The sequence below is a fragment of the Rhododendron vialii genome, chromosome 11a (assembly GCF_030253575.1).
Source record: "Rhododendron vialii isolate Sample 1 chromosome 11a, ASM3025357v1".
NCBI classification, from domain to species: domain Eukaryota; kingdom Viridiplantae; phylum Streptophyta; class Magnoliopsida; order Ericales; family Ericaceae; genus Rhododendron; species Rhododendron vialii.
The window spans coordinates 15,620,883-15,639,588 of NC_080567.1; the positions used below are offsets into that span (position 1 = coordinate 15,620,883).

Genomic DNA, 18,706 nt, shown 5'->3' on the forward strand with positions numbered 1-18,706 from the left:
TCTCAAACACCTTCCAACAAAGGAAAGGAACGAGAAAGAACTAGCACCAGTAAAAATAGGTCTAGGCCTGGGAAAGAACCAATGGGTGCTGAAGAAGCACCCAAATCTTGGTACAAGCCCATTAGGAGACCTAATTTCAAAGAAGAAGTTCCTTTTTTAAGATAATAAAATGTCCCCAAAACACAAGGGACATTTAGGAATGAACCACGTAATGACCCTCTATTCGAACCTATATTCGAAGGACAAGAAAGGGAAACAAAGTCAAAGAATCGTTCTTTTATGTATGATGAACATATTTATGCTCATAATTTTAGGTATCCTGAGGAAGCAATAGGCATGAAAAGCTTTAAACAAGCTCTTGGAATTCTTAGGCAAACAGATAAACCCAAAATGAAAAAGTCCTATACTAACTTGCTCTTCGAACCCTCATATAAGGAGTGGGAAGAAGAACCTAGAAGAACACAATATAGGAATGAAGAAAGATATGTCCCCCTCAAAATCCAGATACATACTTTCAACCACAAAATAGGCCCGATGATGGCTCTTACACTGGTTATTATAGGGAACAAAATCTAAGGGAACCTTATTGGGGTCAGGCTCATAATCAAGGAGAACCTTTAGGAAGAGACCCCTTGATGAGGGAACAAGTCATTGGACTTATACAAGAAGTTTGTGGACCTTTAACTCGGGGGTACAAACTCCAGTGTACCAAAAGCCTTACCCAGAATGGATAGATAGGCAATTCGAAGTCCCGAGGGGGTTTAAGATCCCAAATTTTACCTTGTTTTATGGGGATGGGAGACAATCTACACTGGAACATATTGCTAGGATCACTTCTCAATGCAAAGAATTAGCAAATAATGATTTCCAAAAGCTAAAGTTATTTCCTAATTCATTAACAGGAGTAGCATTTGAGTGGTATACAAATTTGCCTTCTGGATCAGTTCAAAGCTGGCAAAAAATGGAAGAAATTTTCCATGCACAGTTTTATCAAACTAAGCCAGAAGTTACTATGGCAGATTTGGCTAGGTTAAGGCAAAGACCTAATGAAAAAGTTGCACAATTTATTGCTAGGTTTAAGAAAGCTAGAACCAAATGCAAGCTTCAACTTCCTAGCCTTAACCAGACAGTTGAAGTCTTCTTCATCACCCATACTTCAATGGTTGTGTGGTTTTCCTCGCAGAGAGAAAATTGCTGCAAGGGAGTCCCCTAGCAATGCCAAGTGAAATTCTCTAAAGGACGATACGAGTCTGAATTCGGTGCACCTCTCTGGCAGCAGTGTCAATTGGAACAACTCCGTACTCATGTCAAATGAAAGAACTAGCTCCCAAATACATAGTCGTTGTCAACGCCGCGTGCACGGTCATTGGGGAGTGAGTGCCAATGAAAAACACCATCATTGTGATTGTACATGCTGATGATTGCTTCATTCGATACATATACCTCTTGGACAATATCATCCACATTGAGAACTCTCCAAGAACCAGAACCCAATTCGTAAACTTCAGCACAATTAATGAAAGCATTTCGGGTAACTTTCTCCCCCTGGAAATTTACAACTCTAACTACCTTGATACTTTTCGTTGTGAGATCAAAATTAAACCCAACCATGGAATAAGCCACCTTCCTATATGGTGGGACGTCAAACTTGGACACTGGGAGAATGCCAAATGCCCTAGTTGCAGGGTTCAAGAGGGCAATAGTTGGTAGCCGCTCGACATTAGATCCAACTCGAGAACAAATAGCACTATTTGGCCGCCAGTGTAAACAAAATATGCCTTCACAGGGACCCAAAACTAAATCTGGTTTCCTGTCAAATCCAAAATAAAGATTCACAGGCTGGAAATAACGTTCGAACTCACATTCTGTGAATACATGAAAGGCATCATGCTCAACTATCAGACCGTCATGGTTACCATTCCAACTGACCAGCCTATCGGGAGTATTAACATGTCTCAGATGTGAGGCAATAAAGTTCGGGTTTGTAGGAAGAGCATGCCATCTTTTACAAACACTCTTGAATTGAATTAGAGATTTGACGGGCAATCTCGAAAGAATTTCATCAATTACATCTTCACGAAGAAGATGCCAGCTAGTGCTTGCCACCGATTGATCCTTGCCAAAAAAAAACCAAAGGAAATCAGGGCAAAACAAGCTCTAAAAAAGAGATTACAAGTACCAGACACCTTTTCTTTTCCCAGTAGTTACTCAATTTGTTTCATGCCCAAACAAGAAGACATAAACACGAGGGCATACCCCAGCTATACAACACAGTAATCAACAAACAGGCTACACAAAATCAGGAACAATCTACACAACTATGAAACCATCTCAGAGACAGAAAACAACATGCCTGAGCACAAGTTGCAAGCTAAATCATGAAGGAAGCAAAACTAAAACTAACACCAGTTCATAAGCATAATCATGAACGATTCAATATCTGTAGGAGACTCCAAACTTGACATAGGAGCCTGTTTCCATTGATATCCTTCGACCTCCTCAAAGAGCTATTGCATTTCTTATGGCACTCATCACCTTAAGGATGAAGCGATCAGTAGACATAGCAGATTGGAGAATACAAACTCCTTTTGTGTCCAGCACCCTAGGACCATGAATCACTTGGTGTAAGCAGAATACATAAATTTGCATAAATTTGCAAAACCGTGTTTGTCCTTTTCCGTGCCAAAAGAAACAACAATCACAAGCCATTTCAACTTCAGCGGATGTAATCTAATCAAACATGTGGTACCTAGTACTATTTCAAGTACCTTGATCACAATTTCCTAGACAATAGAGACACTCATAAAGAGGCGGAGAAAGTAACACAAGAAGATTATTTGAGGATGAATCCTGAAAGTACAACCTGCTATTTAGTTAAATAGGTAAAAGATGCACACAGATGGTCTCATAATAACTAATGATAGCACACAGATGTGACTACAAATCATATTTAACCAATCGGCCTACATACAAGATAAGAGACTTAGAACATAGCACTAAATGAACTAAACCTGAATGGATCCACTTTGATCTCTTGAACTAGAGGTCCTAAGAAAGAAGTTAGCTTACCTGATCCATCACCAAGGTTGACCCTTCTCATCATACTTGGACTTCAACTCGGCTACCTCCATACACGACAATGGTCTTCATGCACTTACCATCTAAGAGTTAAAAGTTAAAAACATGAGAACTCAAAATAGAAACAAAAAACTGCGCTTAAACAAAAAAGAAAAAGCTGTAGGAAAAAATTAGGGCCTAATAGACCATAACATGAAGAATACACACTACCAAATAAATTATTATTGCAGTCATTGGACACACTCCACCTCCTGGACACATAAAGGGAAACTTGTCCTACTTTCCCTTTGTTGTTATACTTCCTTCACCTAGTGTATTAATCTTCTTTTTTTGCTTCATATCCTTATCTCTCCAATATGTATGGAAGAGGAAAAAACCTCACAAGTCACAACCATACAAAGTTGATACTTGACAAGAGGCAACCCATGCAAAAGTTCTGTTTATTACCTCTTTCTCAACATCAGCATAAGCATAACCAAAAAGGGGGAAATCTAACTGTGCTTCCAATCTTGGAGCTGTGGTGGATTTGTTCCAATATGCGAGCATCTTGCAATCTTGGGGTTGTGGTGGTGTCTTTGTTATGGTTTCTGAACCACCTAAAGTGTGGTAGCACTGTCTCTCCGCCTTTTTCTTTAACCTTCAACAGATCCAAAAAGGTATGGTAATGTGCACATAAATTGATTTGGGTCTCTAGGCCTGCCCTCTCTGATGCCATTTAGTTTTGATTTGGGGGCATGGTTCTACAACAAAATGTCCCTGTAGCTCCTCGGTTCTTGGAGGTTTAGGGGGGCCACTGTTTCAGTGGTATTCTGAGAGCAGCCACTTTGTGCATATATTGCCGAAGGTTAAGTCTGTCTCCAATCATCCCCCGCCCATACCCCCAATGATTGGGGATTAGATGGGTTATGTTATGTTGTTGTTGTTGTAGGCAAGAACTACTTGATGTCAGCTCACCTATTGAACTTCTTTACGTGCCATTAAGGAAATGACGAATGCTTGAGCTTCAAATTTGGTAATGACCCGATTCTGAGTAGGTCCAAGCTCAGCTAGTTTGGAGTTTTTTTTCATAGTTTCTCCCCTTTAGTCTGATATTTCACGCAGAGAACAAATAGATCGATGACTTATCTTAACCAAGACTCAAGACTATAATTCCCTTTCGGGGAGAAGGAGATACCATACAATAGAATGTTTCTATAATTACATGGTACAGTGGAAATACCTTGTTAGGTTTGTCACCCTATGTCATGTTCAATTCAAAGGTTGCTTGCTAATTAGCTTTAACTTACCAATCTGCTAATGTTCTTACCCATATGCCCCATATTTTTTCATGGATTCCATAAATGAAGATTCAAAAGCCAATACAACTAAGGACAAAAACATACAAGGAGAGAGAGAGAGAGAGAGAGAGAGAGAGAGAGAGAGAGAGAGAGTGTGTGTGTGTGTTGAGAACCAGGGTAATGCACGATACCTTAAACAAATTAGCTTCCAGGTTGGATTGAGAGCTCCAAAACAAGCAATGAGAACCTTTAGTATCCAGAATAGCATACAAACTGGACTGAAAACAACACAGATAGAAAACAAAAGGTAATTGGTGATGACTTACATGTCGAGAAGGCTATCATCTATGAGCATCTTTTTGAGTTCAAGAGCAATTTGAATGGCCACATGATTAGGAATCTGGAATAACAAAATAATGATTCCTCCATCTGCTAGACAATTTCTGCCTGATGATGGCATCGGTGTTAATCATGTTAGGATCCAGGCTGCCCAGTTATTTTGCTATGCTCATTAGACTTAGTTGTTTGAATCTTTTAACTCTATTGGTTTGTTGAACTTCTTTGAATTTCTAAAGCACCCAAAAAAAAGAAAATCTCACTTATGCAATTGTAGGGGTTCGATTTAGGAGGAGGGACCTTCGCCTGAACTAGTACTTCACTTCCGCTACTCCGTTCCTCCGCCGCTGACCCTGCAACAAGTCACTAAGGCTGGAATAGCCTAGTGACCCTCCGACGATCAAGTTAGATGTAAGGAGAAATGCTTTTAGGTCTAGGGTTAGGGTAAGATGGCATACCTCTCAAAGATGAGTATCTCTTTGTATTTATAGACCTAGGTTAACTTGGGCTCCAAGCTAGTGCGTGGAGGTCACGCTTAGGTAACCGCCTCGGGTGACGTCATAGATGACGCACCGGATAAGACGGTTACGAAGCACATGGCCAGACTTGGCCCCTCTGATCCTTTCCGCCACGCGTCCCTCTTGGTCCCCTCCTGCTATGCAACATTCTTCCAAGAGGCTTTAACGGAATGCACACTTCGGTATTTATCCGAAGAGTGAACAGGAGACCTGACGCCGAGCGAGTAAACAGAAAGGCATACACAGGCCCGTGTTAATATGAAGCCTCGGTTGATGGTGGTCCGGTTAGATTACCGAGACCATGACCGAAGCCTCCACAATAGCCCCTCAAGTCCCTGAAGCTTTGCACCTCTGCTTCAGGGTCTTGATCCCATCGTATGAGATATTAGGCCTTGATCTTTTTAGAGAATAACCGAAGAGTGAAATTGCTTCGGTAGATTCCGTTCAACCAGCGCCAGAGAAGAGCCACGTGTCAGATGTTGCCGAGGTCTCAGAATCAAAAGGCTGCCTCGGCACGTGCCATGTCAGTTGATTGGTACGAAACGTCGTTTCGGTGACACGCGTCAACATGCCTAAGGTCTGAACATCCGGCGCCTGTCCTCGGTGCAGAGTCCCTGATACTAGCCATCCGATGATAACACATGTCGATGATCGAACGGCTCGATGCACGACGCTTCGTTTCCCGCGCAGCTTTCCATCTCTACCATTATAAATAGGAGAGACAGAGGTGAGATCGTTACCTTTTCTTCTGCTTCTGAAGTCGAACCGCCGCCGCCGTATACTTCCAGCTTTCAATCGAGATTTCGATCGTTTTGGTTGGGAGATCTTGCACGAACTTGAGGTATGTCGACCTCCTTGCTTTATTCTTCATGTTTTGATCATCGTTTTTGAGTTTTTCGCAGTTTTCTTGCGCTTGTTATGGCTGAGCAACCGCTCGCCGCCGTCTGGTTCAAGGCGGCGCTGGGCTTCTCCAGCGCTGTTCACGCTATTACCGAGGTCTAAACTCATCCCGAGACCTAGATTCATCCCGAGGCCAAAACTCATCCCGAGACCTAGACTCATCTTGATCCCAAGGGAAAGGACTTCTGATCTTTAGAAATTATTCCAAGAGGGAAGCGCCTTCATAGGAAACGATTGTCCGAGGACTCCGAGGAGCGATGACCATTCCGCACCGAGCGTTAGACATTGATTTTTTCCCTGAGCACATAGCTAACGGGTTTTTTGTATTCCTTTCCTTGGTTAGGCAGAAGCGAATGGTCATCGAGCTCTCTTCGGACAGTTCCGGTAGTTCAGGCTCTTCTCCTATCGAAATTCCCGAGGACATTCGCCAGACACTTCGGGAGAGGGCATTCTTCCGGACTCCAATCGACTGCGTTGAACCATTTGAACCCTCGAGAGCTCCTCGTGAGGTGACGACGTTTGACTCCCAAGAGATGGAAGCCCCAAGTACCTCGAACCAAGGTCCGGGTCCATTCGCGGATGCCCCCGAGGAGGTACGGGGACGCAGGAGGGCGATGAGGCCATGCCCATACCGAAACCAGTATTTTGACGGCTCCTCGGCTTCTTATGCTGAATTCAAGAGGGTATACAGCGTTCCTCATGACGTTGACGTTCGGATCTTACCGAACAGCGACCCCAAGGACCTTCCTCACCGGGAGGGAGCTCTCATCTTCCCTTTGATGGCTATCACAGAGGGGGGCGTTAGATTCCCCCTTCATCAGTTTGTCCGAAGGGTTCTCCGAGCCCTCTCCCTCACGTCTTCTCAGCTTACGGTGAACTCCTACCGGATCATCACGAGCATTATAGAGCTGAGGAGGCAATACAACCTCACGTTCGGACTCGAGGAGCTTTTCGGTGTATACCTCGTTGGAGTTAACCGGGAGAGCGACCGTCACTACCTCTCCTGTAGGACGGGATACGATACATTCCTTATCGACCATCTTCCCGACTCGGAAGAGTGGGCCAGTATTTATGTATCGGTCACCGGGAATTTTATGTTTGGGCCCGGGGAAAGCGCGGACACAGCCACCACAGTTCAGTTCGAAACCGGGGCTCCTGGTCGGTAGAAGTATCTTTTTAGCTTTATTATGTTTGCACATTTTTCTTTCCTCATTGTATACTAATTCTTCCATTGCCTATCTTTCAGCCGAGGGCATCGTTGCAGAGCTTCGGGCAAGGGCTAACCGAGCGCAAATAACAGCTGCTTACGCCATTCCTATTACGAGTCGGTATACACCTGATCTGCTCGGATACAAACCGACCTATACCGGCTATTTGAAAAAGAAGCCGAGGCAGCAAGGAGTTTCTCGAGGTGGACGAGGACGTGGCTGAGGGAGAAGCCAAGGAAGAGGAGAAGGTAGGAGAGGAGGAGCTGGGGCGACAGAGGACGAAGTTGGTGATTCTGGTCCCCGAGGCGTGATCCGAGAAGAAATCGACCGGGAGACCCCAGAAAGGACGGGACTTAGTGGAGAGATGAGCGGTCGTGGAAGAGAAGTGCTCAACCTTCGGCGCCAAAGGCCACGAGGACGGGGTGCTGGCGTCAGGATTGGCTCACCGGGGGCCGGAGCCTCGAGGGTGATCCCTATTTCTCCTCAGGAGCCTCCGGAGAAGAGGGCTCGGACCGAGGAGGAAGGCTTCGGACAAGGAAGGGGCGGGGAGCCGATCTTGATAGAAGAGACGGGAACCCGAGGAGACGAGAGAGATGTGGAGAGCCGGGGGGGAACCGAAACGGGGACTCGTGTTCCAGCGAGGGAGGTCCCCTAGGCCCCTGAGGTTAGTCACTACTCGGGGCGCCTAATTCATCACGCCGATAGCGCGTCTTCTAACATTGGGACGGCGTTTGGGCTGCTTCGGTCGTGTATTCTTCCGAAGGATGCTCGAGCTGTTGAGGGTTGCACCGTGGATCTGACAGGAGAGATAGCGCAGGCACTTCTGAAAGTAAGTTACTTCTGAAAGTTTCTTTTCTTACCCCCTTGATCGATTGTTGGAATTTTGATCAATTTCAATTGTGTTGGCAGGCCGGTGCTCGGGTGCTCGCTGTGAACGAACAATGCAAGGCACGAGAGCAGGAGATGGAGCTGCTGAGGAAAACCCTTGCTCAGAGAGAGGACGACCTGAAAGTGGCGAGGGAGACTTGTGACCTCTACCTGGCCGACTTTCAGAGGTGCGACCGGGAGCGGATAGTTGCTGAAGGAAGGGCCACAAAAGCTGAGGAGGACGCTGACACATTGAGGGTTGCTGGGGCCCGGGAGGTCGAGTTTGCAAGGAACAAGGGCTACGATGAAGGCTGGGATGCTGCCGGAGTAGAATATAAGAAGCAGGTCCGGGAGATAGAAGCCGAGCTCTTCAGAGATCGGTTCTTGGACGGACTTCGGTACGGGCACGAGGCCTTGATAAGCAAGCTTACTCTGCCAGAGGGTTCGGAGCTTCGAACCGTGCCTGAGCCCCCTCCTGAAGAGCTCGTGCTACCAGAGGAGGAAAGCGAGCAGGTGCCGAACCAAGAGCCCCAAGCGACCGAGGAGCCAGCTGACCTTAGCGCCCCTGTTTCCTGATGAAGCATAGGAACTTTATATTTCGCAGCTCTTGAAAAGTACTTTAACTTTTTGCTTAAATGGTCGGTTTACTGGACGGCTCCGGACATTTGGAGTTTGCCGTTCTAGGGATTGTAATCGTTTGATACTTGAAGCAGTACCCTTTTTGTTTATTGTTCGTGAATGAATGCTCTTCTTTTCTTGAATGTTTTTCTTTGAAATGCTTGTTTGATTGGTTTGCTCCTTAGGTTATGATGCCCCTGCTTCGCTGGGACTTGAAAACTTTGTAGAAACAAGTTTAACCGAAGCGTTAACCGAATTGTTTTGCCAAGCATAAAAAAAGATGTTTAATCAAGAAAAAGTGACTCGTTCCGAAGCCCCAGCTAGTAGGAGGGCCGGTAGGGACCGAATCAGAACCACTCGTTTTAATGAATTTTTGACGTTGCATGCCCCTGCTGATTAATAGAAATGAGCTTATCGAGCAGACGCGGGATGGTATTACTGCTAGGGACGTAGGCCGGGGTCACGAAGTGGTATGGCTTCTGCCATAGGTTCGTGACGCAGCGAGTCCGAACAGTGAGAAATTTCTGGTGGGTCGGTGTAAGGGGCTCGGAGAGAGAGGCCGAGTATCCTTACAGCGAGTGACCAGAAATTCAGACGACCGAAGACGCCCGGGCGACTTGGTGGGAATTTTGTCCGAGGGTATCACCTATGGGAGAACAATATCCCTGAAGTCGGTATAAAATGGTCCGGGCAAGAATAGACCAAGTATAAGTAATTTAAACAATCAGTGTACGAGCAGTGCCAAAGAGAATTCTCATTAAAACTCGGAGTATTGTCAATACATAAGCAGATTGCCTTCAAAAACTTTCTCAAAAAGAAAATGCAACGTAATAAGGACCAAACGGGCTTCGGTAACCGAGCCCTATCCGTAGAACTTCTTCAAGTTGTTTGCATTCCATGACTTAGCAATGGGGGAACCATCTAGTTTCTCCAATTTGTAATTACCCGAACCGAGGTGCTTGAGAACTCGGTACGGACCCTCCCAATTGGGCATTAGCTTTCGCTTTTTGGACTTCTCCACCACCTTTTTCCAAACAAGATCGTCAGGCTTGAACGACCTGAGGCGCACGCTCCGGTTGTAACCCTTTGCAATCTCCTGTTGGTATGAAGCGAGCTTGATCCTTGCGTTGTCCCGTTCTTCTTCGGCTAAATCGAGGTCCGAAGCAATGGTGTTATTGTTGACCGACTCATCAAAATTTTCTGTTCTCATTGTTGGGAGTCCGACTTGGAGTGGGATGACCGCCTCCATTCCGAATGCCAAGGAGAAAGGTGTGCGACTGGTTGATCGCCGAGGCGTCGTACGGTAGCCCCAGAGTACCCTGGGCAGCTCTTCGGCCCATTTTCCTCGCCGTGACTCGAGTCGTCGCTTTAGTCCGGATGAAATTGCTTTGTTTGCCGCCTCGGCCTGTCCGTTGCCCTGGGGGTAAGCCGGGGTGGATGTATCCCATTTGATACCGTATTCGTCAAGCAGGGCCCGGTACTTCTGCCCTGTAAACTGCCTTCCATTGTCTGTAATTATGGCGAACGGAACACCGAAGCGAGAGATTAAGTTTCGCCATACGAAGCGGATGACGTCTGTTTCTTCAATGGTGACCAGGGGCTCGGCTTCGACCCATTTTGAAAAATAATCGGTTGCGGTCAAGAGGAACTTGAATCCACCCGGAGCGACAGGGAGCTTTCCAACGATATCCATGCCCCATTGGGAGAAGGGCCAGGGGCTGGTAAGAGGGCTAAGGTCCCGGGCCGGCTGATGGATAATGGGAGCGAACATCTGGCACTTCTTGCAACGCTTGACGAACTCTTCAGAATCCTTTTTCATCGTCGGCCACCAATACCCCTGAGTGAGGGCTCGGTGGGCGAGCGATCGTCCACCGGAGTGACAACCGCTGTCACCGGCATGAAGTTCTTCGATGATGCCCGGAACTTGATGTGGGTGCGCAACCAATAAGTACGGCCCGGTAAATGATCTTCGGTAAAGCTTGCCGTTGGGATTGAGCCAGAAGAGAGCAGCTTTGTTTCGGAGTCGGTGAGCCTCCTTTTTGTCAGTGGGAAGGGAGTCTTCCCTCAGGTAAAGGACGATTTCATCCATCCAGCTTGGACCGAGCTCTATGTTGAGTACTTCCTTCTGTAGGTCTTCGAGCTCAAAACTGGGCTTGTCAATAGAATTGAAGGAAATGGATCGGTGCCCGGTACATGAGAATGCCGAAGTGAGCCCTGCCAGGGCGTCGGCGTGGGCGTTCTGTTCCCTTGAAATATGCTCGACTCTGATTGCTTTAAAGCGCTGAATGAGCTGGACTGCGGCGCTGAGGTAGGTACGCATGCGGTCATCCCGAGCTTCGTATTCTTCAGAGAGTTGGTTAACCACCAACTGGGAGTCGCTGTAAACGACGAGCTCTTCGATGCCAATGGCTTCGGCAGTCTTGAGTCCGGAGATCAACGCCTCGTATTCGGCCTCGTTGTTAGAGGCTGGGAAATTGATGGAGAAGGAGCTTTCGTGCAAGACACCGGAGGGTGAGAGAAGAACGACGCCTGCACCTGCGCCTCGGCTGTTGGATGCACCATCGACGTACATTTTCCATACATCTCCGTGAAAGAGCTGCCAAGCTGTGCTAGGGTTGGCCTGGAGTACTGCTTCGGAGCTCGGTGTGGGTGCCGAAGCAGATACGTTGGGCGGTGTAAGCTCTGCGATGAAGTCAGCCAGCACCTGAGCCTTTATTGCTGTCCGAGGCTGAAAGTGGATTTCGAAATTGGCAATCTCAACGGCCCATTGTGAGATTCGGTTGGAGAGATCGGCCTTCCGGAGAAGAGATTTGAGCGGGAACTCGGTCAGGATGATGATGCGATGAGACTGGAAGTACGGGGCAAGCTTTCGGGAGGCTGAGATGAGGGCGAGCACGAGCTTCTCCAGGGGGAGGTAACGCGTCTCGGCGGGAGTCATGGTTTTGCTGGAGTAGTAGATTGGCTGGTGCTCCTGACCCTCCTGTCGGACGAGCACCGAGCTTACGGCGTGCGGAGAGACAGCTAGATAGAGGAACAAGTCTTCCTGGTCCCTATGAGTGACGAGGAGTGGAGCCGTGGAAAGATACTCCTTTAGTCGCTGGAGGGCTCGGTCACAGTCTTCTGTCCAGTTGAAGCTTCGTCGGCTGCCCTTTAGTAGTGCGAAGAATGGCTGACATTTGTCCGAGGAGCGACTTATAAACCGATTCAGAGCAGCAGCCATACCGGTTAGGCGCTGAACATCGCGCTTGTTGTGGGGAGCCGAGAGCTGATCAATAGCTCGAATTTGGGAAGGATCGGCCTCAATACCGCGTCGGGAGACGAGGTGGCCAAGAAATTTGCCGGAGCTGACGCCGAAGACGCATTTCTCGGCATTGAGGCGGAGTTTGTGGCTCTTGAGTATCTCAAAGACTTCGGCGAGGTGAGTTAGATGGTCACCGGCGCGAAGACTTTTAACCACCATGTCGTCAATGTATGCCAGCATAGTGTCGCCCAGTAATCGCTCGAACATCTTGGTTATCATTCGCTGGAAGGTTGCTCCGGCATTTTTTAAACCGAAGGGCATGACAAGGTAACCGAAGATCCCGTGGGGGGTAATGAAGGCGGTGTTCTCGATATCGCCTTCGCTCATGGCGATTTGGTGGTAGCCCCGGTACGCATCCAAAAAGCTGAGTTGCTCGTGTCCGGAGGTGGCGTCGACGAGCTGGTCGATACGGGGAAGAGGAAAGAAGTCCTTCGGGCAAGCGTCGTTGAGGTTGGAGTAGTCGACGCAGACACGCCATTTGCCATTCTTCTTCTTGACTACGACGGTGTTAGCCAACCACTTGGGGTACTGGACCTCTCTGATTGCCCCAGCGTTTAGGAGTCGGTTGACTTCTTCAATGACGGCCTCGGAGTGAATAGGAGAGGACCGTCGTGCCTTCTGTACGACCGGTCGCTTGGCTTTGTCGATGTTGAGCTCGTGGCAGATGAAAGAAGGGTCGAGCCCCGGCATCTCATAGGGGGTCCAGGCGAACACTTCAATGTTTCGGTTGAGAAAAGCTACCGTCTCGTTCCGATCAGTATCACTAAGTGAGGAACTGACAAGGAAGAAGCGGGAGCCGTCCTCGGTGATTGGGATTGTGGCAACATCTTCAACGGTTTTGTCGTCGGGGGATCTGCCGACGTCCTCCAAAACTGGGGCTTCGGGGGCTTCAATGAGATTCACCCGGGGGGTCTGTTTGGTGCTTCGGACGGCGTTGACGTAGCACTGCTTGGCCGCGGTCTGGTCTCCGTATAAGTCTTCCTGGTGCCCGTGAGTGCCAATGAAACGCACCACTTGGTGATAAGTGGAGGCAATCGCTTTAAGCCTATGCAGCCAGGTTCGACCGACAATGGCGTTGTAAGGGCCAGGGACGTCGACCACCACAAAGTCTATTTCGAGCGTTACCGAGCCGGCACGGACAGGAAGAGTGATCATACCGATGGGCCAGACAGGAGCTCCGTTGAAGCCGATAAGGGGAACTTCGGAGGGACGGAGGTTGGTCTCGGGAATCTTTAGATCCTTGAAAAGAGAGTAGTACATGACTTCGGCCGAGCTACCCTGGTCTACGAGGACGCGACGGACGTTGAAATTGCCGATGCGTAGCGTGACCACGAGGGCGTCGTTGTGGGGAAGCTGGACGCGGTCGAGATCCTTCTCGGTAAACGTTATCGTCCATTTGGAGCCGTCGTCGGTTCTGGGGCGCTTTGGTTCGAGGCCAACTAACATGACCTGCTTGGAGGAGGAGGCTTCATTCAACTCTGCCCGAATGACTCGAGCGGCCTCGGGGTTAAATGGACCGTGTATGACGTGGATTGTCTGTACCTCTTCCTCGGTATGTGATTCGGTCCGCTGTGTCCGAGCCGTCGTCTTCTCGTGATCGATGAAGTTGCCGAGGTGGCCACCAGCAACAAGCTGTTCCAAGTAAGCCTTGAAGGGCTTGCATGCTGTGGTGAAGTGACCTTGCTCGCTATGGTAGCTGCATCGAACGATGGGATTCTTGATTTTCCCATTTTCGGTTCCGAGCTTTTGATTGGGGAAGGAGAAAAAGGGCTGATCCTTCACTTGATCAATGATCCGGTAGATGGGAATGGTGAAGACGGTCTTTTCGGCGTTGAAGTCACTTGGCTTCGGTCCCCTCCTCGGCGACTGCTTGATTGTGTTGACCTGTTTCTTCGGTGTTGAGACAGGTGCGGGGGCCGGTATGGATACCGAGGTGTTCAACGCTTTTGAACTTGTAGGCTTCCCGATGCCTCTCTCTGCCTTGGATTCGATGAGCTGACACCAGCCCTCAATTCGAGTCATAAGGTCCTTCATAGAGTTCGGCTTATGGCGAGCGAGGTCGTCGTAGACTTGCTCGTCCTGGGAGGTGAGACCGAGCTTGAATCCTCGGGCAAAGATGACACCGTCGCAACCTTCTATCTCATTGAACAACTCCCAATAACGGCCGGCGTACTGCCGAAGCGTTTCGTCGTTCCTCTTACGGAGGGCTAAGAGGGAGTCGATTTCCTTCTCGTGCTTGTTGCTCGTTACGAACCGTGCCATGAAGGCGTCACAGAGGGAGTCGAACGAGGAGATTGACCGAGCCGGGAGTTGATTGAACCATGTGAGGCCCAGGTTGCCGAGGCTTGCTGGAAACACTTTGCACAGGAAAGCGTCGTCCGAGGGTTCATTCCGAAGAAACAGAGACATGACGGTTTTATACTGAACCAGATGAGTGTACGCCTCGGTCTTTCCGTCATATTTGGCAAACTTGGGTTGGGAGAATCCTTTGGGGGGGGTAACCGAGTCGATCTCTCTTGTGAAGGGAGAGGTCGTGAGTCGCGCAAGTCGCGCATCGCGATGAGGTCGGATCGAACAGTCGGGGCCGTCTGGACGCTCAGTGGCTGTACGCTTATTGGGGACGAGTTTGTCCAATCGTTCGTGCTCCTTTCTCTTTGGATCGATACTAACCGATTTTCTGGGAAAACGCTCCTGGCGATGATGTCGGTAGCTATCCCGAGCGGAAGCCTCGAGGCGCTCGATGACCGGGCTCCTGCTGTTTGCGCCGCCGGGGTGCAAGACGATGGGACTTCTGGCTCGGGGGCCCTTCAGGCGCTCGCGGTATCCTCTTGTCTGGATCTCGACAAGGCCGTCATCTCCCCTGGATGCCCTTGTGAGGCTAGGGGTAGATTCCCGGCCTGTCCTGCCCACAAGGACGGAGTGGGTAGAGGAGGCAGAGACACTCCCACCACCGAGCCTGTCAAAGGCCGATGGTCTCCTTCGAAGTTGCGCAGGAGAGCGAGAACGGTCCCTGCGCGATGTTTCTTTTGGGGCTCGTGTGTCCACCGCTCTTGGTGACTCAAGGCGATCCTTCACTGAAGGGCGGGGTCTGTGCTCTAGCAGGTGACCGGCTTCGTGACTGCGTGGGGGGGTGCGACGGTTTGTTCTTCCGCCGCGGCTCCCGGAGGAATGAGATGGGGAGATGAGGAGGTGTTTGATCGCGATCCACGACCGTCGTGAGATCGTCGATTTTGCGCTCGAGATGGCGGATGTAGGAGTGGAGCTCGGAGGATGGGCCTGCGTCTGGAGCTGAAGCTCCGGCGCCAACTCCGATGGATATGTGGGTCTTTCCAAGGGCCGCCGCTCCGCCAGAAGCCAGGTTGTGGTCCACGAGGGAACCAAGCCCGTGGGCGGTACCACCGTGATGTGCGTCGTCGATCTCCACCATGTTTGATTCTGGACGTTTTAACGGAGCAGAAGGGGGGAGGTGAAAGTTGAAAGAATGGCTAGATCCCCAGCGGAGTCGCCAATTGTAGGGGTTCGATTTAGGAGGAGGGACCTTCGCCTGAACTAGTACTTCACTTCCGCTACTCCGTTCCTCCGCCGCTGACCCTGCAACAAGTCACTAAGGCTGGAATAGCCTAGTGACCCTCCGACGATCAAGTTAGATGTAAGGAGAGATGCTTTTAGGTCTAGGGTTAGGGTAAGATGGCATACCTCTCAAAGGTGAGTATCCCTTTGTATTTATAGACCTAGGTTAACTTGGGCTCCAAGCTAGTGCGTGGAGGTCACGCTTAGGTAACCGCCTCGGGTGACGTCATAGATGACGCACCGGATAAGACGGTTACGAAGCACATGGCCAGACTTGGCCCCTCTGATCCTTTCCGCCACGCGTCCCTCTTGGTCCCCTCCTGCTATGCAACATTCTTCCAAAAGGCTTTAACGGAATGCACACTTCGGTATTTATCCGAAGAGTGAACAGGAGACCTAACGCCGAGCGAGTAAACAGAAAGGTATACACAGGCCCGTGTTAATATGAAGCCTCGGTTGATGGTGGTCCGGTTAGATTACCGAGACCATGACCGAAGCCTCCACAGCAATCATTTATTCAAATGACAAGCTAAATAAACTACTTGCTCTCCCTACTTTTTCACCAATCCAGTTGATTAGCAAAGAATGCTTGGCATGGTTCCTATGTAGATCTAAAAGCCCAAATCAGGTTCCTATTATAAACAAAACAATATGCTTTATCAGAGAACATGGTAAAGTATAATCACAGTTATCATATAGTCCACTTGAAGAGAGATTGAAAGCAACAAAAAAGAGAGGTGGAAATAGAGAAGAAAACAGGAAACTGAACATTAGGGTTACGAATCGACAAAGTGTAAATCTCAAAAGTGATTGCGAAGGAAAACAACATACATGGCAACAATAGCACGCATTTATCATTGAAAAACTACCGTCACTGGAAGAAACAAAATACTGAAATTCAAATCCACCCCAATGGTTATATCTTAAAGGAAGAGAATGATTGAAACAGATCGATGTTCTTGTTCTTAATTGTTCATGGTTATTTTAATAACAAGCAATGTGTATCTATGCATAAATAGTGATGGCAATTCACCTTGAGGGCTGTATGATGACATATAGGTCAAGAAATTGATCCACAACCTATAAAAAATATGAACTCTAACCTAAACTGGATTCTCTTATTAGCCCTAAATCAGCTAGGTATTACCTATTAGAAAGGGAAGATTGTACTGGCTTCCTCTCCAAGTAACAATCGAAGAAGAATGATCTCTCCTGAAACACAAATTACCACAGAACAACCAATTACTTCACCTTATACTTGAATCTCTCATTATTCAGAAACCCTAATTTAAGTTCAAGAAATTGACAAGGGACAAGGTTCTAATAGACAACACAGATCTAAGTAGAGAGAGCATTACCTTGAACTCTACCGATGCAAAGATACGAGTTTTAGCTTATGATCTATCTGCTGCAAATTAGAACGAGTGGGAAGAAGAAAAAGGATAAGTGTGGGTTGGGTACTGCAATAGGGGGAAACAACTCCCAAAATCTGCAGAGAGTAAATAGCGCCAAAAGCAAAAAAAAAATACGGTTGAAGTTCCCCAAAATCAACCCAAGTGACGTCATTGTGGTCACATTTGGCCTGTTACACATGCCTAAAGTTTTCAATTCTCTACAAAAGTGCCTTGTTACACACAATTTTGGGTCTCTTACTTGAATGCGAAGACGGGAGGGAGAAGGGCAGCGTCCATCAGGAGCAGAAACTCTCCTGGCAGAATACTTCGGTGAAAGAGAAGAACCCACTTGATTCATGTGGGAGAGGACTAGATACTTTTTCCCCTAACCCTCTTACACACTCACCCCACAATGCAATCAAGAATTCCTTGGATGGAAACTGGTACAAGAGACCTAGCAAACTAGGGAAATACATAGTATCTAAGAATAGATAAACCACTGTAATCTCTACGAATGTATCTGATTCCATGAATTATAAACCCCAAAATCCACCACACAAATCACAACTCTAGAACAAGAAATCATTTAAGATATAAACCAACTATGTTTCATACATGGCCGAAGAAAGAATGAACATAAAAAACCAACTGGCTTCTTCTAGCATGGATGCAAGATGAAGAAGCTAGAAGATTGAACATTCAAGATTAAAACTAATGGGGCATGATATACATACACAACTTAAACTATAAAAAAGATCTAAACTATTTTCTGGGCCCATGAATCACAAAGTCCACATTTCACCACCCAAATCGGAGTAAACCCTAGAACCGACATCAAGAGTTATTTGTTTTCTCTTACATGAATACGAAGATGAAAATCAAAACCCTAGCCTTGTATTTGGGAAAAATCTTCTGATGAGGAGAAAATCAAATCAAAACCCTAGCCTTGTATTTGGGCAAGAATTAAGGAAAAAATCAAATCGGACCTGGTGAGGACTCTCCAAAATAGTTGTTTTGCTTCAGCCAGAGCAATCTGTCCCAATATGACTCCGATTCTACTCAGACTACGAAATGAGAAAGAAGAACGATCGATGAAAGACACGAGAAATACATAACAAGGATCAAAACTTCAACTCAAGATTAACCCCTGGAATACCTGGAGATCGATCCATAGCGGCCAACTGGTGTTTCGAACAAATACAGAAATCTACACCAGTTCGGACGAAAACAATTAAGAGAAATATGAGAAATCTAGCGACTACAATTTTGGCAGAGCCGATTAGAATTTTCAGCAAGGGTTGATGCCTATAATTTGGGAGTGGAACGCTGTTGGAGACATTAATGAAACACTGGTATTCTAGGCACGGGCGTTTCCTCCCTTTTTATCACAAAACGCTATTATTGGTTCTCTATCACAGCATTCCTAAAAAATCGCTATTAATTAATGCTATGGAAAGTCATAATTGTTGTAGTGACATGACCTAGGTATTGCCCAAATGAGCCTTAAAAAGGAATAATGATTGTTTTCAAATGGATAGGAAGGAACTGTTTGGGCCGTAAGCTTCACCGGGGGTCTAATTTTCATTATGCACTTCATTCATCTACTGGGATTTCGGTAAGCAATAATGTTCAATGAAGA

The 18,706-nt window shown here is 47.6% G+C and overlaps 1 protein-coding gene and 1 pseudogene across 4 annotated transcripts; one reads left to right on the forward strand and one right to left on the reverse strand.

Annotated features, from left to right (window-relative positions):
* Positions 1-936: 936 nt before the first annotated feature.
* LOC131307687 (putative F-box/kelch-repeat protein At1g12870) lies at positions 937-18,597 on the reverse strand. 4 transcript variants are annotated; one of them, XR_009194197.1, is made up of 5 exons: positions 4,682-4,957; positions 4,547-4,580; positions 3,575-3,715; positions 3,070-3,161; positions 937-2,115 (listed from the first exon to the last, which is right to left on the reverse strand). XR_009194197.1 is itself a non-coding variant. In XM_058334324.1 (4 exons), exons 3-4 carry the CDS (start codon positions 3,076-3,078, stop codon positions 1,321-1,323), a joined length of 804 nt encoding a protein of 267 aa, XP_058190307.1. In that variant the 5' UTR covers positions 3,079-3,161; positions 3,526-3,715; positions 18,054-18,597; the 3' UTR covers positions 942-1,320. The 4 variants fall into 4 exon arrangements, 3 of the variants coding, with proteins under 3 accessions (XP_058190307.1, XP_058190308.1, XP_058190309.1); XM_058334324.1 differs by lacking the exons at positions 4,547-4,580; positions 4,682-4,957 and adding an exon at positions 18,054-18,597 and having other exon boundaries at positions 942-2,115; positions 3,526-3,715; XM_058334325.1 differs by having other exon boundaries at positions 942-2,115; positions 3,526-3,715; positions 4,547-4,957.
* LOC131309077 (small nucleolar RNA snoR100) lies at positions 3,730-3,831 on the forward strand (annotated as a pseudogene).
* Positions 18,598-18,706: the final 109 nt, after the last annotated feature.